At 41.0% G+C, this 26415-nt stretch overlaps 3 protein-coding genes across 4 annotated transcripts in view; all 3 read right to left on the minus strand.

Moving 5' to 3' along the window:
* LOC124179542 (amyloid beta A4 precursor protein-binding family B member 1-interacting protein) overlaps positions 1-14802 on the minus strand; it is a 79391-nt gene extending 64589 nt beyond the window's left edge. Inside the window, exon 1 of the mRNA XM_046564056.1 lies at positions 14499-14802. The gene's annotated coding sequence lies outside the window, so the exon portion shown is untranslated. The remainder of the gene's footprint in view (positions 1-14498) is intronic.
* A 370-nt stretch (positions 14803-15172) lies between these two features.
* LOC124179712 lies at positions 15173-17667 on the minus strand. Of its 2 annotated transcripts, XM_046564397.1 has the most exons (3): positions 16888-17667; positions 16025-16237; positions 15173-15937 (listed from the first exon to the last, which is right to left on the minus strand). In XM_046564397.1, the coding sequence occupies exons 2-3, from the start codon at positions 16211-16213 to the stop codon at positions 15503-15505; spliced, it is 624 nt and encodes a 207-aa protein (XP_046420353.1). In that variant the 5' UTR covers positions 16214-16237; positions 16888-17667; the 3' UTR covers positions 15173-15502. The 2 variants fall into 2 exon arrangements, with proteins under 2 accessions (XP_046420353.1, XP_046420352.1); XM_046564396.1 differs by having other exon boundaries at positions 16025-17667.
* A 237-nt stretch (positions 17668-17904) lies between these two features.
* LOC124179711 (venom carboxylesterase-6-like) lies at positions 17905-24947 on the minus strand. Its single transcript, XM_046564395.1, has 8 exons — positions 24512-24947; positions 22778-23085; positions 22269-22468; positions 20499-20695; positions 19128-19293; positions 18862-19052; positions 18242-18528; positions 17905-18166 (listed from the first exon to the last, which is right to left on the minus strand). The coding sequence occupies exons 1-8, from the start codon at positions 24716-24718 to the stop codon at positions 17953-17955; spliced, it is 1770 nt and encodes a 589-aa protein (XP_046420351.1). The 5' UTR covers positions 24719-24947; the 3' UTR covers positions 17905-17952.
* Between the last annotated feature and the right edge of the window lie 1468 nt (positions 24948-26415).

Consider the following 26415-nt stretch of genomic DNA (forward strand, 5'->3'; position numbering starts at 1 on the left):
CATACTACCTAATTTGCACGTACGATGAAACCTGCACTAAAAATAAGAATCGCATTCGTTACCCTCGAGTGTTCGGCGACAGACCGCCGAGCTTACGTGTCCGTACACAATTTTCTGGTCCCATAAGCTGCTCGGAAACTCAGTCGGAGTCGGAGTCGTCAAACGTGTCGTTTTACCGTACACGACGGATGTAAAGAACGGGATGTTTGGCTAGGTTCAAACGAAAATACAGCGTCGGATGGGAGAAATAGTACCTAGACGTGGTATCGGAGGTCCCAGGCCGTCTTAAGCGTGCTGCAGAGTCTACGTACGCCGCGTACTTGGGCAGATCGATTCGGGGGTGTTTCTCTGACGGTCAAATAACGAAAGGGCAAACAGACGCGGACGAATGGGCTTTTTCCCTCGGTCGTAATTCAACGCATTCCGAGCCATATATGGGCCTCGACGAGCATGTGGTCTGGGATCTCGTCGCTGTGAAGCCGAACCTCGTCTTCCTCCGATACTCGTACATACTGCAGGCGCCAATGTATACGCGGTGGAACCGACGGTACGTAATTCTTCTTCCACGCTCGCACCGCAGGAACTGAATATTATCCTTGGTGATTGGTTTGGTGCGTTAAACTCTCGGCAGAGAAGAAGGTACGTCTTTTACTCTTCATTGCATAACATCCGTCGCTGATAAATTAAGGGATTCTCAGCAGAAACTTGGAAGGAAGCTGAAAATGAAGCTTAAATAGCTCACGACAAACGAAATATCACCCGAGGATCATCTCCGAGAGCTCGGTGGTGAGCGTGCGAACGGAACCGCACTCGATCAGGCGTGACATTAATGTTTAATTACAATTCGGCCTGTAACATAATACATATAACCTGTATCCTGACCCATTCAATTCCCTGTCGAAAGTATACTCGTGTTGATAGATGCTCGTCGTGGCTGATGAACCGCTTGTATTAAAAAGAACAACGTCGAAATTTATTTCAACTCCGAGTGATCGTGAGTAGACTCACAATTAGACGACTATACTATGTAAATAATTAGGAATTAGTACATACATAATAATATTTTAACCTCCTAGAAAAACTTTAAGCGTAATTAGCTAGGGTTAACGAACTATGATAGAACACTATAGTCTCATATAGACCCTGAGTAACAATGTAGATACCTACCAGATTATCTCTTTATAGTTAAATACTGGTGGGATTTCACTACCGACAAGTACGCAATTCGACGCGTTCAACTTTCGATCGTCACCGCAATCTTTCGTACGAAGCAACAAAATTTTACGCAAGTCGCATGTATATGGAGCATTCCACGTCAAATTAGCAGCCCATGTACCACATCTTCGATTTCGATCATTTTCTAGTACGAAGTTCTTACCGGCCCAAAAGGATCGCGAGAATTTTTCGACATTTTTTTAGCCACTGTTGGAATTTTTAAAAACTCGCAAAACCAATTCCACAAATGCCATTCTTGCGGATCTGAGAGAATTTACACTAATTCAGTGATCTGAAATGTAATTATTGAACGCGACTTGATAATCGGATCTCAACATTTACTATCTTTTTCGTAAGTTTTTAATTTTTCTGTATCAGAATTTTTCCTTCTAATACACCTTGATTCAAATAGATTCCACAATCACAGTATTTTCATGAGTTCATGATCTATTCAGAACGGGGAATACAAGAAAAAAAAAAACTCCAATTCCAACATGGAAGAATTAAAAATTTACGAAAAAATAGCAATATTGTGATTCCATTATTGTGTGGTGCTTAAAAATCACATTTCAAATCATAGAATCTGTGTGAATTGTTTCAGAGTGAGAAAAATGTCGTTTGCGGAATTGGTTTTTCGATTTATTTCAACTCTCGCTGTGGCTAAACAAATCTGATACAAATTCCGATACTCTTTTGAGTCGGTAAGAACATCATACTAAAAAATGATTAAATTCGACGGGGGTGAGATACATGGGCTATTAATTTGACGCGGAATACCCCATGTACACTGTGACACTGGTTTCACCCACGCAACTTAATGTTGACAAAATTCCAGACACCTTCTGAAACCGACCCCCCACCACGCCGTAATTATGTGCTTATCGATAGGAAGTGTTGGCCAAATCGGATTTCCAGTGCAAGAGAAAGTCTTACGGTCGATATCTTCTTTCGTCCGCCATGCACACGTGACGATAATATTTTCGTGCAATCACAGTACAGCGTTGAACCTACGTGTATTTTAGCATCGTCTCTGATTTTTCGGTTCATTCACATTTCGAATAGACAATTTCTTCGTACAATGGAAAAACAAAAAAAAAAATAAAATAAAAATCACTCTAGCACCGCCGACCTAAATGTGTGCATAGAGATAAGCATTAGCGCAATTGTGCAAGCGGCGAATCGACGACATTCCAGCGGCCGTAATCATCACCGATAAGCGACGGAATGATACGGCAGATATAAAAAAAAAAAAAAAAATGAGTGAAAAAAATGTGGGGAGTAAAATTCCGCTATCTCTGTATTATAACGAGCGCTAGGGTATAACGTTCCTCGGCTACGCTTACAGCAGCGGCGTCAACGACGCTTCCAGGGACGCCGGGATGGCGGCGCGTGGCCGGCCGACCGGAGGCCCCCGGGAGGTCCCCAAAAAATCTTCTCCTCTGCATTCAAGATGCCACGATTCTGAGGTAGGTATACAGGATCGTTGACCCACTTCTGGCCTACTCACGTGTACTCCGACTCTTTCGAATCGCCTTACAAGCTCGTACCTACACACATAGGTATGCATACGCCGTCGTACAGCCCTTTTCCCCAACTCCCGCAGCCGCGAGAAACGGTCCCGATGTTCTCGCAGGTTGGGCGGCAGCCCTTCGAACAAGACCGTGATAAATAAATATCCCCCCCCCCCCCCTCCTCGCTGCATGGGTCACGCACCTTTATTCCGGGAGTATTTTTTGTTTTTCTTCCCCAAGAGGTTCCGGGGGTATTCAACGATCAAGCACGTTACGACTGCCCTAAAATCGAATGAAACCCCGCAAGGGACGTCGTTCGCGTTATAAATTGCGGGGGAACGAGCTTATAGTTGGCCTTTTCCTCGCTTGGTTTTGTGAACCATGAAAAACGAGGAAAGTGTATATAAAGCCTTTCTGACGGTTAACGGATTCAACATTTCGATTCTTACTCATGAGATGGAGAAAATTTGCAAGTAAATGTTTTGCCTATCCTCGCTTATTTTCTCACTTTTCTCGATGTTTTATAGGATACCTTAATTCGTGGATGAATATTTATTTATAAACAGACTCGTGTGGCTGGCAACTTTTCAAAATAATCAACTCGGAATTTCTTTGCCGTGGAACGGTGGAGTTAAAAGCGAAGTAACTCCCAACGGCCAAAAAAAGACAGGCTCGATGCAATTAGACTTAGAAAGTTAATTAATGATCAACACACTGTAGAAATTTTTCGTGTAGATTTCGTGTAGTTTCAAGTCCATACGGACTCGTACAAATTTCACTTGAACTTGTGCAAATTGTACTCAAGCTGACAAAAATTTATACTAATTTCAGTCTGAATAACAGAATTTGCGCGAACTTTGTACGGTTTGGTAGAAACTTTGCACAGATGCTTATTGACTCAAATTGAATACAGCAAATCGCCGGTTTTACACCAAAATGTGTAAAATTTTCCGCCAAATTTTCGACAGTGTACATTAGTAGAGTAATTAAGGAAATGTACTGTATCCTCTACTTACTTCCGTCGAAAGTTACTTCAAGCTTTCGGCTCTGCTTATAATTAGTCGAAGTCTATCTCGATTCAACCGTCAAAATTCAATGCAAAATGCCACATGAGCCCTCGCTCAATTCTTTTGCTAACAAACCGAAATTGACGTAACTTACTATGAGTAAGTTGAGGGTTCTGCACACAGAAGTAGAAGTACTCGAAGTTCGATTTTTGAATAACTTACGCGCGGTATCGAAATCACCCAAAACTGCTGAAATAAAATGTACCAAAACAGAGGGTGCTGAAGATAGCAGTTCAGTCATATCTACTTCACGAACAGCGGATCGTTTGTCGCGTGGGATTGCGTGATATTTTTTTTCTTCATCCTTTTATCATTTTCCCTTTCCACTTGTACATCAATCAAATGTCCCCTCGTCGCATGCAACTGCACTTACGTCGCGACGCATCGCCATTCTTCATACGGTACATATAAATACTAAACGCAGTCGCACAACTCAATATTTAACAGGAAAAAGATCGGTACTCGGTTCTTACGTTCGGCACGCTCTATTCTCTTGCTACTCTTACTCGCGGTAAGACAGTAGTAGGATTTTTTTTAACTTTGTCGAGGACACCCACATGGAAGGATCACCATGCCGATCCATACATTTCTCCGTTGCATTGCATATCTTCCTGATCGTAAGCCACCCGGAATGTCATGTTCGGATGGTATTAGTAGCCAAGCAAGTATATCTATGAGGGTTCGGTGAATCTAACTCAAAAAGTATATGGTATGCTTACGTAGGTACATATATTATAGGCTCGAGTATACGACCTCGACTCCTAATCAAGTCACGCGGGGCGCTTGCAAGCGAAACGCACGAGATTCCAGACTCTAAACGCTCCAATCACCGTGTGCATCATAAATACTCGGTTCTCCCAGCACTTATACCAAGAACCCCCAACGTGAAAAACTGCAGCCTCTGATTACAGTCGATCTTTTTCGGATATGCTTGCTGTAATTTTGTGAAAGTAACATCGGTGACTACTTTTACTCATATTCCGACAAAGCGTGGTACGTACTACTTAAGTGTATGGCCACCTAAGACACGAACCAAGTGTTAGTCAATTGAAACCCGGGAATAAGAAACGCGGGAGCTCACTTGACGACAAACACACTTCGCGTAAGATAAATCTAGGCCAATACAACCCATCAAAGTGGAGTCAACGAACCAGTGGGAATTTAAATGGCGTCTTCCATGCATCTCTTGCAAACATCGAATGCAGGTTCACGAATTAAATTAGCAAGTTTTGCATAAATAAACATTTCTTCAGACACTATTTTAACGAATCGCGCTTACGTCGTTTGCATAACCACTTCTGCACGGTTTGGACGATGTATAAATGGAAATCGTTGTCTGAGAATCCTACTTTGAAAGTTTCCCGTTAAAAGATACGTGAGAGAATTGAGTCATTCATATATAACCTAGTTTAGGTTGAAGTTTGGTGACATATTTCCCATAATAGATTGACAGTTCGTTTCAACGAACCACAAATGACACACGCTTCCCAATCTTTCAATTAAGCCACAACTATATTTATTGCTTCTTTTCATCTACGTTGCACTATAATAATTAACGGCTGGGCTCCGAATCCGCTAATGTCAACGCGTCTCGACGAAGTTAACAGAACACGAACGCTGTTGTCGAAAAGAAAAAGCGTCGGGTGTAGTCACGAATGTTGCTTCTATCAATTTAGGTCATTTTTCCGTGCAAGCAAGTATCTGAGTTCGAAGAATTCAAAGCCTAATTGAATAATTAGGTGTGAGGACCTTCGACTCGCTTATTAGGCAACTGACCAGAGCCTTTGATGAAAAAGTATTACAATCATTCTCGCGTACGTATCAACAGTTTCGACAAGCACCACTTGCGACTTGTTAACCGAGGCGACTCGATAAAAGTTCGACAGTGAACGGCTGAAAATCTAGGACGTAATTTGATTCCACGTCTCAATTTAACGTATATCGCATCTTATGTTATAATCTAGAGATTTTACACAGTTTATGCAAATATTCGCAATCACTTTAATCATGGTTAAATAATCTTCGTTATGTTTGGTTATTCATCATCTCATCTGATGCGAATGTATCAAGCGAATATTTTCACTCCTCTGCTTTATCGTCTTTCAAACTTACTGCCAAACGGTCATGACACCGAAGCCTAGCATGCAATGATCTTAAATTGAACAACGTTTCGCATTTCGCGCTGGATTATAAAAGGTAATTCGCCATATCCTGCCAAGGGAAATAATCGCTACTCGAGGAGCAAATTAAAACACTCGTGTGGGTAGCAAGAAATTGGTTCTCCGCCACAACCTTAAAACTTTATGAACTATACGGGGCTAGATTAACAGGATGAAATTTTATGAATTTTTACGATTTCATTTGGCCCTTGTATTTTAAAAAAAAAATTTCTGCTGCTTCCATCGATTTTTCTTCGCCTTTCCAAAGTTATCAATGTAACGTAAATAAACTTACAGACTCGTCCGATTTCACGAGACACTTGATCTGGGTTTCTTTTTAGATAAGAGAAGTTCCGACATGGTACGATATGTGACACATGTATCTATTGATTTGAAAAAAGAAAATGTATTCTTATTTATACATTTTTTTACACCTCTCGCTGGCTGGTTTTATTATCAGTGCCAGTAACACAGACACCATCGGTATTTCATGCACGTGCGAGGACACATTTAAACGTAATCTTCATATTCACCTATACATGTAACAAAAAAAATAGTTGTATTCGTTTGGCGTGGGTATCTTATCTAGCTGCAGCGAGACGACGCGTAGGTATAACTTTATATAAGGGAGACTAGTGAGAAAGTTCTATACAATGCCCCAATGTGTATCAAAACCATTTTTAACAATTCCTATGATAACGAAGATTCACGGCTGGGCCGTTCTTTTTGTCTCCAGAGAAATGTTAATACATCTTGGAACATAACGAAAACTGTGTGGCTTGTAGCTTCTGATCGGTTTAACTGTGATTTCAGTAGGCGACAGGTAGGAGCCTGGATAATGCATATTTCCTGCACAGGTTCAAATATTTTTCTTGAATTGAATTTGAATTGCAGCGGCCATTCAAGTTTATGGACCGAATAATCAAGGCAGCAATCTAAATATATTTTCAGAACAAATATTTTGAAAACGTATTGTTCGTACTAGTGAAAATAATAAGTCTTGATTTATTGGCGAGGGTGAATAAAGTTGAACAAGGTTATTCGTTTGACCGACCAATTTTGATCGTGATTTGCACCCGGTTCACCTATGTTGCCCATTCAGGAAGGCTCGTGAGTTTAATTAACTCTTTAATTCAAGCTGGGACGCTCAGCGTCCTACCTTTTTTTACAGCTTTTTATTTATTAAACTACTTTTTGGGTAACAACTGCCGAATTTTTTGGTTCCACTCGGTCCCACAAATATTTCTGAATCTAAGAAAATACAAAATTTATTCATTTATAGCAATAATAGCACAAAAAGTCGTACCTTGTCACGAAAAAAAGCATTTTCTGCTAATCTATCATACAAATTCGAATGCCAATTTTTGCACAACCTTAATAGACACCAAAAAGTTCGGCAAAGTTTTTCAAAATTTTTCTTTTTGTTGTTTTTGTCTGTCCGCCATTTTGAATTTTCTTATTTCGAATTCAGATTCGTAATAAGTGACCCCAAAAACCATGCAACATAAAGTTACATCAAAACCAAATAACTTTTTGTATCAACGTTCACCATATTGAATCGGCCATTTTGAATTTTCGAATGTCGAATTCAGATCCGTAATCAACGACCCCAAAAGCCCATGGATGCAAGATTTCAAGTGAATCGCATATCAGAAAAAATATATGCATCAAAGGGTTAATTTCAGTCAGTATTCACCCCGGAACGACATCTCAAACAGAGCTGAACAATGCAGACATACACTTTTAAAAACAGTTTTATCAGCTTAAAACCCGCTGTACAAACCCGCATTCTGCTTACGATACAGAATTAAAGGTTACAGATCTCCGACTTCTTATGGATTTTCTACGACCTAAGAACGTAGCTAATGCCCAACGTGTCTCATTGTCAGTTCTTCTCTTTTCTGTTCTGGCTTTCTCCAGCACTACGAAGAAGAAAGGAAGTCAAAACCATTGCTAATCCTTGATTGAAAACATCGTCCGTAATCCACCGGAGCCAAATTGTATTTTATTCCACAGATGAATATAGTGATGAGTTTACAAAATGATGGCCATTGAGCTACATTTAATTAGAAAATGTCTTTTGAACAAAGTCTTACTCCTTGAACTGCGGTACGTATGATGTATTCACAGTGTTGATATTAATCGTGTGGGATTATCTCTGGCACGGATGCATCGCAGGATATCTGGAAGCGCGTTCACCCTCTCTTTTCTTTCCACGTTAATTCATTTTATCGTTTGTCTCCCGCGGGAGCATTACTAAACTAGTTAGTATAATTAGTGACGGATTAACACGTCAGTACCACTTCATCAATCACGAGATATAAGGCGGTCGATCTGGCTAAATACCGATCAGAAGAACGACTTTGCTTCCTTTTCTTCTAATCGATCAACGGATAGAAAGTGTCGCTTACTTGAAAGCACACGTGTCACATTGGGCTGATGAGAAAATTTTCCCATTGGCACGACTCCCCCTGATGAATAATATCGATTCTATCCGTAGCGTACCAAGACAAGAATTCCTGAGAAATTGGAATAATCTCGATATGCATCGCATCTAATGACCCATAATCTCATACGATTTTACTGCTTCACATAATTAGATCCCAAAAATTTTCATAATTCAGAACGCCTGGAATTTTATTTAAGGTATTCCAATTTTTCACCTTGAAGTTACGAGACTGCTGGCTTGATTCTACAAAACTGAAACAGTAAAAGTAATGGGACGAGAAAGAATTGGACGAATGGACGTACGTAGCCGACTAGGAAAGGTGGAGGGAGCTGGTGCACTCGGGGGACTGGAGAGGCTATATATAGATACACCCTTCTCAGACACTGTGACTTAAGGAAAGGAAACCGAAGAACTAGATCAAAACAGTCTCCGGACTCTGGATGCTTTCTACATCGACCGTCAGATGTAGGCAGCCGCGTTAAATCGATGAATCCCAAATGCTGTTGAGTTTAATGCATCAATAAAGTCAATGTTTAAGAAACCAACCATCTTAAACGGTCCTGAACAACAGAAAAAAATGGAGTCACTGGGAAGTCCAAAATCCAAAGCCTTCTTATCATCTTGGCAGGCACGGAAAAGTTTGCGACAAATCAAATAGACACTTACACTGTGAGAAAAACTCGGTGTGAACTCTTACAGACGATAATTCGATATCTTAAAACTAACACTACTTGATACTGATCTATAAACAGTATCTGACGTTGAATTTCCGAATCGACCACAAAATTGGCCTATAATTGTGTAATATTAATCAATTTTCAAACCATCATTTTTTTACAATATAGAGAGTAAGGCGTCGGGCACAACCGCGGGTTTATCCATGCCCTTTGAATTTGAAAACTTGAAGCCAATAGAACTAACGAGCAATCGTTTATTTTTGCCTGGACTCGCGACTTGATTGTACATTCATTTCGGTACTTGTACAATTTATCGTGAATAAAACTTTTCTACTGATAGTTCAGCTTGCACTTGTAATTGATACATGAAAAAAATTTGTCTATTCTTCAAGAATAACCTATTCTTTTTTCATTGCAATAATTATATTATTAAATATAAATTTTTAATTAAGTACGCAAGGCATGCACACTGCATAGTGCCCAACCGGCTAGTCACTGGTAAAGTTATGCAGAACATGTATTATCCAGACTGTAGGTAAGAATCTCGAAACCCTGTATACAGAATTATAAACGAACAAAAGCTTAGTTTACATTGCTGCGATATCAGGTTTCCCTTGTGTAGCATTACATGAAATACACAACCTGAGATGATAATGTGTGCGTAATCCATTATATCATGAGTGTAAAACGTAAAAGAAGGTCCACCTTAAAGGTACATTTCCATCGTACAATATTTCAAGAACTTGTCTCCAGAGTCATATCAAGAACCGTAGACCTTACGAGTATACACTACGTCGGATGGGTTTTGGTTTCGAAAGGTTGACCTTGTTCTTAAAGCGAGATAAGCAGCACGTTGCGCAAATAATATCCCTGAAGAAGCGTACCGTGGAAGTCCGGAGAAAACTATGATCAGCAAAGGTTTCTCCAGGGCGGGAGTTTGTACTCCTTACCGCAAACCTAAGAGCCCGGAAACTTTGGTAGGTATATATTCGAATGAGGATAAATGGTAACATGGACTCATATTCTGCAAAGCCAAATCCTTGAAAGTCAGTCTAGGAAATTGGGCAATAATGATTTTTCCCTGATGTTCGGTTACATTAACGTTACTGACTTCAGCCTCGTGCATTTGAGCACCCCTGCATTGGACTCTCGTAATCCGTCATCTCGAGCGTCCATGGATCCATGGGTCGGATACCCATCTACCTATCTACCTATACGTAAATGCAGCTGTCTGGGTTCGGTCACTCCGTGGTTCGTATCTTTATCCGTTACCACACGACGTGCGACGCAACGGCTTTGTAAGCTGCAGTCCTCGAATCCGTACCTACGTACAGCACTGCGTAGGTTAGTGTTTCCACGTGGATACGGGTAACAGTAGGTATATACCCACGTTCGCATTTCGAGAGTTGGAATCGAGCGCCGAGGACGGAGACGTGCCGTTCGAAGCTGTGGGTGGTAGGTGCGTGGGGGAGAAGGGGCAGACTTCCGGTCGCTGAGGAAGTTCGTATTCGGGAACCGTTGCGGCATCGTGGCGGGCGAGCGCGCGATACCGACGCTATCGCGGCGTCGGTGACCAAGGACATAACGTCTTTACGACCACGCCACCTATCTTTCTGAGAGAGAGAGAATGAAACCCTCAGTGTCGTAATAATTACTTTCACGATTCTTACAAACCCTCATATTATTTAATAGCCTTGACTTCCGCAAGAGATCATCAAGAGTTAATCAGATCAGATCAGATGTACTCACGTACCGGCATGAAAAATTGGGCGACGAAGACTCGGGCTAGGTCCACTAGCTGTGCAGTAGGAACGGAATTTCGTCAAGTTGTGAGGTTGAAATCGAACAGCACCCTCCACTACGATCAACGAACTGTCAATTAAGCATTACAAATGGCTCGTCGTTCTAATAATCAACTCAAAAGAGCCCGAAGTGAGTGAGTGAACTTTCATAGTCCCCGCGAGTACCTAAGGGAACCAAATGGCGTGAAACATGGTGAATATAGACCTTCGAAATTCATCCCCAGCGACTCGCCAGATGGGATTTTGCCCTCATCGTTGACGTCCGAAACGGTGAGCGCATAATCAGCAGAGATTGAAGAGTATCAAGATGGACAGCTGAGGGTGAGATGACAGAAATCGTTTTCCGTAGCTTTGGCATCAATACAGGGCTTTTCTGCTTCTGATACTCACTTGGGATAAAATCTACCGGATGTGAGACCTTCCGACACCAGCAAGGATCGAAATACGAAGTTCACGTAACCGGTTACAGCAACGGTAAAAAATCAGGCGAATCTTATGTGAAAAAGTGTTTTTAAATTGATATTTACGTGCCAATGAATTTGTAGAGAGACAATAATGCAAATGTGTTTGTAGTGAATACGTACCAATGCGAGAGGGGTAGATTGGGTACGGATAAGTCAGCTTATTAAAATAGCTGAGGAAAGTGTCTATGAAGGGGTTTTAGCCAGCAGTACGTATTGTAGGTATGTACATACACCAAAGCTGTGCTCCGATACACACCCTTGATACATTAAAAGGCACGTGCCCCTGTCATAACACGGCATGGATTGTTTTCTGCGACCCTTTAAGTGCCATACCAACTGCGCGGCAACGCAGGCGTCACGATGGTGGGCATCCATCGTAGCTGCATGCCCGTACACGGGCCTGAAACGCACAGTGCCACGCACGCACGCACGCATGTCACCTTACGGAAGCAGGGGAGCACAGAGGCATGTCCTGGCTATAAACATTTGCCCTATAACCGCGACCTCGGGCAAACGCTCATCAACCAGCTCTGTAATTCTCCCCTCAAACTTGAAGATCCCGCGTCAAGTGGATCTTTAAACCACTGCTCCTGTAAATCAAAATTGTTTGTGGTCGATTAAGGCGATGGTATACTTCCAATTGACCGATTAAACCCTCCGTACACAGTTTTCGAATTACTCATCAACGGAAGGGTTGAATCAACTTTCCTTCTTACACTAGATCGTCATATACATGCTACTTCCAGCAAAAATATAGTACCTCACATTAGCATATCAAACAATCGTAAAAATTTATAAACCAAGTGCGATCCGCATTGAAAAGGCAACTTGACGCCAGGTAAGCGTGACTGTATACATAGCGTGCACTCGAATATCGTGTTCTTCATGACACAAGTTTACATTTTACGTGCATCTGATTACAAGACATATTTTAACCTCACGCCGTATGTCCACAAATTAGGTGGAAAGCACAACCTACGTGTAAAATTTTCCAAAGCGCATATGATTCGTGTCTATCTACTTATTCGCTCTTCCCTTAAATCGACATCTGACTATGAACATTTTCTCGAGACATGAGGAGCTAATATGCAGTTGTTACTGGAGTGACTTCAAGAGATTTTCTGTTTGCTTCCAACAAGTTTTCACATTGCAGCTCGTTCTGCCCCCCTAAAGAAACCACTTCGGGCGGTTACCTTTATTGGGTATATTTTTTTCTGTCTGCGCGCCGCAGCCTCAAGAGCGTGAAAAAGGGGTGTGCCTGCCGCGTCTCATCGTTCAAGCCTCGCGTCTTGCCTCTTGCGGCCCACGACCCTCATCTCGCTCCGGCGCACCCCGACACTTTGCTCTGCTTCCTTTCCCTGCGTGTCTCAGCCGCCTCCAGGAGTTATTAATAGGACCCGACAAGATATTTCTGGGACTCTCGCTACGAGGGCCATTTTCAATGTGGTAGCAGGAAATTATACTTGTTTCTTTTAATTTTATTAATTTATTTTTCATCCCTCATTCCGTTCCATCACTCTAGGCGCTTACTTACTTTCTGCAGGAAAGAACAATTAATGCAAGAATGGTTACCCCTTCTTCCAAGCGATTTTTGTACATTGTACTATCCCGACACTCGTGTCAGTCGCGTCACTTGTCATTAACAAGCTGAATGACTTCACCGCTGATTTTGTATGGCCGAGCCATAATTAGCGTTTCCTCGTGGCGATTCGTCCAAAGTTTAATGACGCTACATACATATTTAATAAAACCACGATATTACGCAAGCTTGTCGGTAAAGCGAATTTGACTAGTTTTTTTCACAAATTCTCAATTCATTGGTAGTCGAGAATCCATCACCGGAAGTGATAAGGATGACAACCAGATAATTTCATTTTCTGGTCAAAATCAGTTTCCAGTGAACAAAGATACCATACACAGGCATTTATTACGTGGATGGATGGAGGTGCATGTGTACTCATCCCTCTCCAGACGATATTACACTCTCAAAAATAAATATATTTTATGTATTAAGCTGTCTGAAAATATCACCCTCACCCTACTCCTCTTTATTTGGCAATTCAATGCCGACCGCAGCTGATCGTGAGTAAGATTAATGGCGCTTGATACAACCGTGATCAGAATCGTGAACACCGATACTACTTGCACTTGCGTGTTCTCTTCGCAAACGAGCGAGCGAGTTTCTAACAGTCCGACGAATTCTGTGCGGTTGGTTGTCAGGCAAGTAGATAGGTAGGTGATAATATTGATAACCAGCTTACCGAATCACTGTTCTTTCTTCGTCCATCGAGTGACATTCTGTTACACCCGAACTACCAATCACCAAATAAACCTTCGTCTGATCTGATGTTGTTCTCTGTTATTTTGATTCATTTGACATTAATCCACAACCTTGGGTCGATGGACAGGTATACGTATGTCTGTAAGTAGCCGTATCAAATCGGCTGACCCTGATTTTGAAACTTTTTCAATTTTCATTGTTGGGAATCTGTGCCAGCCTTGGAATATTTCATACTTTTTTGCAAACGCCTATTTGAAACTCGTTATTTCGTACATTCGATGATACGTCTAATCCGTACAAAAGTACGGCATTAGGAGAAGTAGTATAAGTAAAAACTCCGCCACCCTATAAGTGGGAGGTGGCCGATTATTTGGAAAATCTTGACTTTGTGAAACAAAAAAAAAGAAATACAAATTTATAATGATTTAGAGTGCTGAAAACCTTGAGGGCCATAAACATTGCTACTTTGGGCAAAAAAGAATTACTCACAGCAAATATTTCTGAAATTAGGGAAGGTATTTTGCAATTTACATTGCGAATACTGGTCGGCTTATTGTTAGCATACTTATAGCTTACGGGGCTGCGACATCGAATGTCATTGACAGGTTGTTACGTGTATCCTCGTGTTTATCAAAGATACTGTACCGTCATTTAACAGGAAAAGTATAAATATCGATGGATCATGTAGCCGACCTGCAAGGTGCGCGCAATGCCTATAGATATACATGCTATGAATTCTATGTGCAGCAACGCCTTGCCTCATAACGGAGTAACCGAGCTGTACATGATTCAAAGTGACAGTGATTTTCCGATATCAAAAGTTATGGCACAGTACCAGTTCAGTATGAAACGTCATAGTATAAGTATACTCACGTGAATACCGCCTTACTCCTCCGAAAGTACACTTTTCTAGGAGCACTCTCCAGTGAAGAGCCAAAGACTGTACGCGAGATGCAGAGTAAAACCGATGCAGCTCGTTGATAACAGTGGAGAAAAATAAATGTGGAAATAAAGAACAACAACAACAAGAAATTGTCACCAGCACACACTTTCCAGTACTCTGACGAAGGTACCGCGATTCAATACTCGATGGTAAGAGTCAAGTGCGGAGCACGAAGTTGGGCCCCGGGCCGCCATGCACTGAACGTGAACTCGCCTTCAACGTCGAATCTTCGCGCATGCTTTCATCGAGCGCATGGTCGCCACTGTTACACGAAACCTCTGACGCCCCGCCATCGTCGAGGGAACAGGCGGCCTCCGATACCGACAAGCGTGTCAGGAAGAACCATACCGGCTGCAGAGATCATCGTGTCCTCTTACCAACCACTAGCAGGCCCCTTATGCTGCTTATCGTCGTGAAGTAAGGTACCGAGTAACGGTCGCTTTGACATGTCATACTTGTCAGGTGAGCAGCAACATTTACGTGGCTTGCTTAATACTACGTTTTGTCTTGAAATACTTATGCAATGTTAGATAATTGTACTTGTCACACAGTGACTGGGTTGGCTTATGCAGGGACATACGAGTGTTTACTTTCGCACAATTCATTTATACTATAAGAGCTGAACGTCGGCTTATTGTTAGTTACTCATTGTATTTAAAAAATTATCCATCGCAATACTGTCACAACTTTACACAGCTACTTCAACCGGATACTTGATACTTCATATTTATTTATTATCGTTTTTCTTTTCTTAGTATCATCTCATGTCTTTGGTTTCGATTTCAAGACATGGTATAGTTTATTCGCTTTCCACATCTTTCGTAGTGAATGCAGAAGGATTTGTTACCTGAGAGATGAACTTCAAAGCCAACGGGAATTGCCATGTGATTTATAACACTGTCTCTCCACTACTCGCAGAGATTCAAGACATCTTTTATATTTTTTCCTTTTTTGAGCCATCTTTCCACTTTATGGAGGTTTCTTCGGGTTGTTCTTTCGGTACGACAAAACCCATCAGAGCCGCCGAGTAATTGCCAATTCCAGGATCATCAAATACAACCTCATCGTCAACGATCCATCGACTGTACTGAACGATCGAGAACGTTTCAAAATTCAGAGTCTCTGCGATATCTTGGTCCACCTTGGATGTGAATATCCCAAAAATAATAGGTGATTTCAAGGATCTGCCAACGGAAATTGTAGCCTGCATCAGCGCCGCTACAACTCCCTTTCGTTCAAAAGATGGATGAATAGACAAAATATAGATCATCAAGTACTCCTCGATGTTCAGTGTCTTGTAAATCTCGACTTGCTTTACCAAGGTGTTCTTCAAATGCATAATCTTTGGGAGCACCTCACCTTTTAGAACCTGATGAAAACGTACATAACACAGTAATTTTGAGTAGAGAACATTCGGCATCAAATTTTAATGACACCAACCCACGAATCTACATACTTGGATTCGATTATAGATCTCCGCCTTCTCACTCAAAGCGTTTATTCTCATGACGGCAACTCCGACTAGTCGACCAGTGCGTACGCTTAAAGCGCATATGCTTAAAGTATCTTTCATCCAAGTACGCGCCATTTCCAGAAACCTCGTGACAGAGCTGACCTCCTTGTTAAATTCGCATGACGCACACATTGGGTCCTCTTTGATGTAATGATGCTGTGAGTATGAATCATTGAACAATCTTATTATGCCCGTATCGATATCTGGACAATGCGTATGAAAGAGTTCCATAAAATAACGATTTCGCTATTCCAAAGCTGCCACCAATCACCTCGAGGTCAAGTAATGTCAGCTGCTACGATATCAGAACCACAAACTTTTATCAGATTGATGGCTTCTTCGTAACGCGTATCTTTCAGACTCTGAATCTCAAAGTCTGGCGTCATATCCCAGATTAGTGGCGCAAACATCCTGGCTCGAGCCAACATCATAGCTTCGTTTTGCGAGGGTTCGTTATCGTCCATCTTGATAGATCGAATTTACTCAAATTTAGCTAGCATGCCCCTTACCGTTTGTTAAAATTACTAATAATTTTGTACGAAATTGAGTTCTTAAGTTTGGGATCGATTATTTTTGAAGCAGACTTTCATGACATTTACGCGGGACAAAACTGAAGTAGTCTTCAGGCAATCCAATACATCGAAATGAATAAGCTTTGAACAACAAGTGACGGTATGTACGTATAACAAATAATTGGCAGAAGCACGAAGACTTTTCGACTATGCAAAGGGCAATAACCTAACTGAAAATCATTTGAACGTTCCAAATATGCAAGCAAATGACAAAACAACTAAATATAACCCTACCGCGGAATTGTTCCAATGCTCTTCAGATTATCTCGTCGATATGGAACGGAAGGAATCTTCTGTCAGCTCCCATCAGGCGAAAAATATCAGTGCTGCAATCATCTGGGGGCGAATGAGTATCGGTGTTAGATGTGTGGATCTGAAGAAGAACAGGTTCGACGAGGCGCTTGGGCTTATAAAAGTATTGTCCAGGCCATGGAGTTCAATATCAGAGGACATTGGTTCACATACCAAATAAATATTTTTCCTTATATTCTTCCAGAAACAGTTCTTCCTCTTAGAGCCAATGTGTAAAGCGACCATACTAAACAGAGATACTACGTCCGTACGGACCTATCTTAACCTAATTGCTGTGTGGATGAAAGAGATGCGATGCATATGTGCAATACACGAAGGTAGTGAAAAGCTGGTTGGAATCGCATCAACGGGAAAGCTGATCATTCAATGGACGCAAGTCGAATCTCAGTGAGACTTTGAGAGTACATAATAATTTTGGAACCTTTTGGAAATGTATGTAAATATAGATGTCTCAAGAGTCCTTCTTGAAAGGACCTGCTCGATAATTGCCACTCGTCTAGGTTTCAAACATAACCAACTTCGTAAAAACGTTATCAGCATGGTACTCAGAGTAATCCATGCGAAGTGGATCTCAGCGGCGGCGTGACCCAGCGATTCTTAGTGCGCGTTCCGAAATTAACCTGCAGCGCTCCCTAAGGAATAAGCAGAGCTACTCACGAACTCGGCAGCGCAAAAGAGATAAAAGTTTGTTGACAGCACTGAGAGCTAATATCAGAACGCACCCTCAATAAGCGAGGGAGATAAGTTTGACTGTAACTTGTCAACCGGTCGATTCTAGGGAATTTGTTCTTGTCAGCGAAAGTTTGCTTCAGACAGCGAGCACTGATGTCAGACAATCGAAATTGAACAACTTGAATCGCGCACACTACGAGCTGATCTTTTCGTGAAGAACTTTCGGTACATACATGTAAATATAATTAACAACATTGTTGACGCAAGTTTCTGTGCACCTCTGTGATTACTTGTATTATTTAGTATATTTTTACCCTACAATTCATCTTTCGAAGGACGAGCATCGTTTGGCTCAACATAAGATAGTCCTTGCAGGGGCAAAGTTGCCCAGAACTGCATTCTGTCTATTAGAAGATTGTAGGCCATATACAAATCTTGGGATCCTCCAATATGCAGATACTCAAGATTGTGTGTCCGTACTGGCAGCCACTTAACGGGAACGGTTGGTGTTACTTCAGGTGTTGGATTTCTGCAAGTATCAAAAACCAGGTTATCTGATCAATTGGATTTAACTGATTATAATACTTGTCCACTATATGCTCACCCGAACTTGGCGAAATTAGCCCACAGCGTAGTCATGATATCGACGATCTTAAAGCTTTCTTCGCTCAAAGGAACATCTTTGAAAAGCTGCTCACCGACGGGGAACAAGTACTGGAGTTCGTCAGCGTGACTAACACCATAGTCATGATCAGGATCCCCGAATATACTACTAAATGACACGTCGCCTTGATAAGCGAAATAGTAGTAGAAAACTGGCGAAGCCATAGTGTCAAGGTAATCTCTCACTGCATTATCCGCAGCTACGTTGAACCACGCGTCCGAATACAGCTGCGTCAAAGTTTCGCAATAGCAAAGGTACAATCTAAGACACCAGCCTTAATAGCATGTATCAGTCCTACCTTTACCGACCGACCAAACTCACCCTTTTTCTTTATATATGAAATCAATAAACAAACGGAAAGGGTTCGAATTTCGGGATATAAGTAACTTTCCTAAATTTCGCTATAAAAGAGCAATGCACCGTCGAAATTTAAACCTTTTCCGTTTGTTTGTTTATTTAACATAGGAAGAAAAAAGGGAGTTTGCTCGATCAGCAATGGTAGGACTGCTGAATGCTCTTTACAAAAACATTAATTTCTTTGTTTAATTCAGTATACTTACATCTATTACGTTGTACCTGGTCGAGTTGTCAATTGGCAGATCACCGAGATAAAAGTCTCTTATTCTCTTTGCAACTTCCGAGTGATGCTCTTTTGGGCAATGATGCTGGTACATCAGTGTTATCGGGGCCCATTTTTCAAAATCTTCATCGAGCAACTTCGCCTGCTCCCCATCGTTTATTCCGTAGATTTCTTCATAAATATATTCAAACTTATGTTTTGTTCGTTAACGTATTGCATTAGCAACAATCAAAATGGTGTACTCACCGGGTACTTTGAGAGATCCTTCGTGGGACGTAATGCCAGTCATCCAAGGAACGTCAACTTGGTGGCCAAATTTCAAAGCTGTTGCTGGATCTTCGATCAAAAATGCTCCGGGATGAAGAGGTTCGACGACTGGACGGAACGGGATCATCGGACAGTATCCGAATTCCTGATGACATAGTGCAACAAAAAACCTGTTACGAATATCATTACACCAGCCATGTAGCATAACTTATGTGGATAGATCGCGCGGCGAGAAATAGATATTCACTCTCATTTCTACAGTCACGAGTATTGAAAATTATTTCTCAACGTTGGCACGGTGTTACGAATAGAAAATAAAATGAATGCATTTTGTAAAGATTTTTCGTACTGTATTAGCTCAGCATCATTTACGACGGAGTAGAAAAAAAGCTTACGCAACATGTATCCATTTCAGATTAATTCACAATATACAGCAATTACCTGCATACCTTGATCACTTTCGAATTACTCAGTGAGTCTGACACGAAGTATTCTAATATGCAGAATCGGTGAAGAAACGCACATGCGTTTTTCCCACTACAGACGACTTGCGTTCCAGCATTCATTGCTCTCCTGCTATACTTAATCCGATTGGACCTTTCATCGATTGATGAGGCAAGAAAAAATGTATGCTTTTTACGCAGTGCGACTTGTGACTTACGTCATTAGCAAAGGATTATATCGATCCGCAAAGAGATTAATGACATATTTGCTTTATTTGCTATCCGCTCCAGAGTTTAACCACAGCTACCATAATCTGGGACATTCTGCTTCGCTTCGCCTATCTGGATTCAAAAAGTCGAATAAAACTGCGGAATGCTTGCTTATTCTTCGTGCCTACTCTATAGTCCCTAGGTATTGTTTTCTAAATAATTTGTGATTTGTGTTGCCAGTCTAATTATCGTACCTTTCAAATTCTTGTTTTTATACCGTTCAGCCACCACTTAAAAGAATGCTTTAGTTAGTATTCACCAAGAGGGTAAAATTTTCCTTTTTTTCGTCATTATCACAGCCTACGCAACACTGAAGCGAAAACGATGCAGTCAGCCCAATTCTACATACAATTCTGAAAAGACGTATGCAAAAACTTTTTTGTTATATGCAAGAATAAAGCCAGGAAATCTTACACAATCAGTGGTAATTAAATTACAGGAATACATTGGCCGTCGTTTAACGGCAAAAAAAAAGTCTTCGGACATTCATGTTCAGCATTGCATGTAAAATTACGCTAACTGCGGCGGCATTTTCACATCACCGCTGCGTAGGCTTTAATGATAGTCGAGAAGAATGATATTTTACTCAGACGGTAAAGAGTGACTATAGCATCCTATTAGCTCTTACAGTGCTTACCTGAAAATCGCGATCCGTAGCTGTGATATCGACAGCATCTTTTGTACGCAGGCATTCGATAAGTTGGGCGGTATCATCCTGGGTGCAGTCCACAAGCTGCCCGAGGCGCCGCGTCTGTCTGATGGCGAGCCCTGGCCTTGTCAATACCCATGGACAAATGGCTGTACCGCTCTCAGAGATACCGCGATGGAACAAACCTGATTTGAATACCTTGCTTTATATCGTACCTCCAAATTGTAACAATCAATTATCGAGATCTTATGAGGCTCAAACATAGAGTTCTACGCCAGCATGGCGTATACATTCATAGCCTTCATACCGATGTATACGAATCTCTTATTAACAAGTGTTTGCGAAATCAGATGGTGAGAAAATACCAAAAAAAGATTAATGCAGAATATTATATCTTTACCAGATCTTAAAGAAATTGAATTGCTTATTGCAGTGTACGATTAGATCTTGAATGAGATGTGAAAGTACGTAGATCTAATTGACGCTGCGAATATAACATTTTATTACATTATTGAGGTGAATCTACCGTCAAGTAGAACGACTATTTCCTAAGCCTGATTATATTTAATATAATTATACGACAGTGTTATATGCAATTACAGTCAGGCATGCTTGACATCTGAAATATGTGTGTTCATACTCACAATCAGACAAGCGGTGTTTCGTTGCCTATTTTATAGCCTATCTTTATCCCCTTCTAGAATATACGCACTACACAATTACGACCAGGTCGTTAAATCACTTAGTACCTGTTGATTGTGCGCAAATAAATATCTAGTGTGATTATTAATTTGATCTAATGGAAGGTGAAATTTACAGAAATGAATATCGCTGGGCTAGATTTTCAATTATTCATTTCGTGTGACAAGTGTAAGCCTACAAAAGTCACGGCATGCCCGAAATCCGGCGAAGCTCAGCAAGCCTACAAAGTGAACCGACGAGTAGTTTCTGCTTTTCGATTACTTGGAATTGGTTTGGATGGAATTGAAAAGTTTTGCCGAAATCTATTTACAGAAACTCTATGACGCAATTCTTAGAAACATCAACCTGGCGGCAAAAGCTATATACGCATTTTTAATGAAAATTGCTTTCAAAGCATTGCAACTTGGCGATTTAAAAAAAAAGAGGATTTTTCAATTTCTAATTGCATATGAATCTAGTTGGCGAAATCATGTACGTGACCGAGCCATGCGGCGGCTACATCGCTTTGTTTAAATAACAATAACTGCATTGTTTATGTATATTTTTCGATAAATAAAAATCTGTAACATGTCAAGACTATGCATACTAATTGTGTGCTAACGCTCGACCTTATCATTCCAACACCCGAGTTAAAAACGAAAAATTGAAAATCGACCTGTTTTTGGGACGCCAAGGGTATGTAAGCGACCTTATAAGCGATTCAACGACCTGATCGTAATAAATATGTACGGGCCGACTAGCTTTTTCTGACATTAGCGTCAATCGCATCGCCCAGTTATATGTATACTTCACTTATCATCTTCATTTTCTAATAGAAGTATATGGATATGCAAGTGAATGCCGAGAAATGAAGGTAGGCGCAGGAGGGAATGGAAATATGTATATGCATATGCAATATTCAAAAAAGCTGCGCTGCGTGTTCGTTAGTCATGAGGATTATCTCTTCGACAGAAACTCAATAGGATTTAAAAAATATTTCACCTCTGTCAGGCTCTAACCAAGTTAAATGATCCGAAACAGGGATCCCTCACTTTGCATCCACGGGATACAACGTACCTTTGGAGAGAGGGCTCATCATATGGAAATTTACGCTAGCACCGCCAGCGCTCTCACCAAAAATGGTCACCCTGTTGGTATCACCACCGAAGGCAGCGATATTTTCTTGAATCCATCGCAGTGCTTGGTTCTGATCTTTCAGTCCGTTATTGCCAGGGGACGCCATGTCTTCCGTGCTCAAGAACCCTAATGGGCCGAGTCTGCAAGAAAAAAAAAATGATCAAATTACTATAATATAGGCATTTTAGTTTTTTGCAACTCATAGCATTGACAGAGAATTCATTGAGTAATCTGTACGTCAGCGAGTAATTTTGTAGATGTAACGATTTAATAGGTACTCATCCGTTGTCGATCCTTGAAACATTTTTCTGCTTAGTCACGTATAATAAGCATCACGCTAGCATACAATGTCAAGTTTTCGAAGACAACGATAGAGAGGAATTATTGAGATTCTTTCAAATGGGGATTGAATTTAAAATTAGAAATTACGATTCGGAATCAAGGCTCACCTGAAGTTCATGGTGACGAGAATGACATCATGATCAAGGAGAAACTTGGCGTTGTAAAACTCGGAGTGACCAGCTCCCGCGATCCAGCCGCCCCCGTGGAACCACACAAGAACCGGCAGAGCTGGATGCGGATTATCGAGGTTACCCGGACCAGAAATTGGTAACTTCGGAGTATAGACATTCAAATATAGGCAGTCCTCGTTCCCGACAATCTCTTCCTGATGAACATAGATGTTTCGCTGTACACAGATTTCCGCATCTTCTTTGGCTGACCGAACACCGTCCCAACCGACTGTTGACCTTGGAGCCTACCAACATTAATTAGATCTATCCAAATTATGGACTTGCAAGGTTGTATCCTTAAGAGTATAAATTATTCATTACTTTCAAACCAGTACTGAAAATCAATAACGTACACATCAAATAAATTAAATGCAAATCACTCATTCGCATCAAAATTTCGTAAGCCCAAGTATCATTGTTGACAGCTGCCCTTGACGATACGCGGTATACATTTTTTCAACGCGAAGTAGACCTTTTGGTTTTAGTTACACTACTTTTTCTGTTCTTATAGATGGAGCTAATATTTAAGAGCTTCGGAGCCTCTTCGAATCTTTAGCTCAACGGCGTAGTAACGGTAAATTACTGAGAACTTTCACCACCGTCATTCTATCACATGCTAATGATGATCGGTAGGTATTTTTATCCTAGTATAGAACACTAGAGTCAAATTACTGCTTAGAATTTTCAAGTAGAAGCGTCGATCTGTAATTTAGAATTGTGTTCGGAGCATTCGAGGAAAGTTGAAATAAAAAAATGTCATATGACAATAATGATGTCCCGTTTATGTCCTCGACTTCATAATTTTATTTCATAGGGCAATAAATTTGCAAATGTTTTAGACTCTTTATTGTTCCATTGTCTTTTCAGTAGGTTTAGGCAATGATAATAGGCGATTCGGGGGGTTGAAGTGCGTTTTTATAAATGCGTCTCTTGATTTTGTGGAATTCGTAAAAGATTCAGACACACAAATCGCGGAACCGAGAGTATTATTCACCAGTTATCATACGGATAGTATATTTCAACGTAAACGTGTCATGTTCCTCGTATTAGCATACTAGTTCTCTCGAGGTATCTTAATAATCGCACGCGGAAATTATAGTATATTTACGTATACCGCGTGTAGAACTTTGAATCGCGTGCCTAACTTATACAGCCAGAGCCTGATGAAAAAGTGCTTAGAATCACAGTCAGGGAAATTTTGGCAACTATCCGAACTTGGTGCCAGCGAGATTTTTTAATAACTTACTTATTCCGAAGTAAACTGCACATCACGCGTAGAGTCTGAAACTCAGAAGATGCGGTCAACCCGTTATAGGTAGAGCTTGATTAAGTGAATTTATAATGCGCTAAAACTAAATATTCACATAACCGGTTTTGTGCCACACTTGAGATTGAAATGAACGAGAAAAAAATTATATCTTCGCAGCAATACCTTACATCATTCCTGAGAACTTGCAACGAGGTAAGGCACGGCAATTTACAATTTTCAACACCGTTCTCACATTTCCTATTCACTAAGTAATAATCGGTATAACCTACTTTAAACTGTGAACAGATTTTACTCACTTCATTAACGTGGAAGAATTCAACTGACGAGTTCTAAATTATATGGTTGACGAACACTTATAACCTACGTATGCGGTAGGAATATATAATGAAATTCTGATATACCTGAAATCTAAGTTCTCCGATTGGGGGAAGAGCGTAAGGGATTCCCTTAAATCCAACGTATTCTCGCCCCTTTCTCGTTTTCATCAAAACACCCACGAGTGTGCCGTTTTTTATCTTCACTGACGGGTCGACGTTATTCACAGAGTTTCCTTGTACTGCGATGACGAAACAACAGATTACACCAAACGTTGCAAATGCACCTCTCATTTTGATTACAATTCTTCTATTGATTCTTCGTTTCCCTTGACCACCACCCACGCTCAGAGGTAAAATACGCTGTTATGAACCACAAATCGGCAGTTCAACGAAAATTAAACCCACGTGAACCAATTTAATTCTAATACCAGCATCGAGAATTTTGTCAGTACGTATTTTCACCGACCAACTGATCGTGAGCTGCCCGTTTCAGCGAATGAATGCAAACAACTTGCTTATACAATATGCTACGCATGATAAGATAAATACAAGACTATGTCTTTCCACCTCTCGAACGGTGAAGTAAGGAGTGGTGGAACACCAGACCACGATAAAAGAGAGAGGGAACCTACTAACGGAATTTATTAAATAAACTTGTATGAAGGACAGGCCGTTACAGTCATAGAGAACTTCCCAATAAAGTTCCCAACTTTATGATACAGATAATGTGAGCAGCGGTGAATCAAAAATTATACGAGAAGCCAAATTGACTGCTTATTTTTGGTATTTAGTCTTGAGCCGGCAAGGGGATATGTCGTACAAGTACGAAGGCTTAGCCACTCTTCTGTGAAATCCTATATAGAGTGAGCAGAAACTAATATTTTCAGAATCTTTTCATTTCACATGCTGTTTAATCTGGGATTACAGATTATTCAGATATTACCTAACGTATTAAGATCGTTGAAATTAGAACGGTTGCCTTGCCTTCAACCGTACGTAGTTCTGTGGCCGGTAACGCTAATCAACGGCTTCTCTTTCACTTTAGGTAAATGGTAAATATCTCAGATTTGTACACAATCCTCTGTGGGCTACTCACATAGAAAATCTAAACCATATTCGAGAATAAATACAATTCCACATCTACATTCTTCATGGTCCAGTTTGCCTGCGGGCAATAGGTTACTATACCCACACCAGTAAATGGTTTTCAATTACAGCATTTCCTTAAAACAAAACTTTGAGATATTTTATGTTGAAAATTTTGATCGCATTGATTCCTTTGACACTGCCGACGATTCAACTACGAGTGTTCAATGAAAAAATAAGCCACCTCAAAATTAGGCATCTCGCGTCCATTGACGACCGCTATTTTGTATATTGAACCCCTATTGACTGCTGCACACAGCTATTTTCGAAGGGTAAAATGTGGCAACAGTGACAGATTTTTAAAAATCCCTCGAGAATTTCCTGCGCCATGCATGGTTCAGCGCTTTTCGGATACTGCAAGAAAACGTGGAAAATCGAATCCGCCGGTCAAACAGAGATCTAGTGGTGCAGCGGTCGAGTCGCGGAAGTAGCTTTCTTAGAGAAGTAGCTTTGGAAAAAAAAATCGGCCCCGACTCTACCAGCTTAGGGTAATATATGATTCACAATGTGACTCGATTTCTATCCGGCGGTTCGTTTGAATTCTCATTTTGCGTTTCTGACCAATCTTTCTCACGATGCATCTGCATCCAACCATCGCGACGGCTGAGGGGTTCCCCGGTGATCAATCCCCTCATTGCGTCAGGGGGATGCAGCTCTGGGCACTAGGGGAGACGCGCTGTATTTCCGGGGTTGGATCAGGGCGAATCAACCCTCGGCGAATCATCTCAGAGAACCGATGCCAGAAGCCTAAACATCAATGTTCTACCGCCATTTTGCAAGCATGAGAATCTTTCCACTACAAGAATGTACAACCCTTGGCAATCACTCAATAAATTCGATAT

This window comes from Neodiprion fabricii, chromosome 4, assembly GCF_021155785.1.
Source record: "Neodiprion fabricii isolate iyNeoFabr1 chromosome 4, iyNeoFabr1.1, whole genome shotgun sequence".
Taxonomy (NCBI): domain Eukaryota; kingdom Metazoa; phylum Arthropoda; class Insecta; order Hymenoptera; family Diprionidae; genus Neodiprion; species Neodiprion fabricii.

Excerpts from the sequence above, each read along its gene's own strand:
- LOC124179712 (XM_046564396.1), bottom strand. The coding sequence starts at position 16,312 with ATGGAACTCTTTCATACGCATTGTCCAGATATCGATACGGGCATAATA. Across the intron at positions 15,938-16,024 it reads AGATCTATAATCGAATCCAA|GTTCTAAAAGGTGAGGTGCT; the intron begins GTATGTAGATTC and ends CGTTTTCATCAG.
- LOC124179711 (XM_046564395.1), bottom strand. The coding sequence starts at position 24,718 with ATGAGAGGTGCATTTGCAACGTTTGGTGTAATCTGTTGTTTCGTCATC. Across the intron at positions 22,469-22,777 it reads CTCGTCACCATGAACTTCAG|ACTCGGCCCATTAGGGTTCT; the intron begins GTGAGCCTTGAT and ends TTTTTCTTGCAG. Across the intron at positions 18,167-18,241 it reads GCTAATTTCGCCAAGTTCGG|AAATCCAACACCTGAAGTAA; the intron begins GTGAGCATATAG and ends TGATACTTGCAG.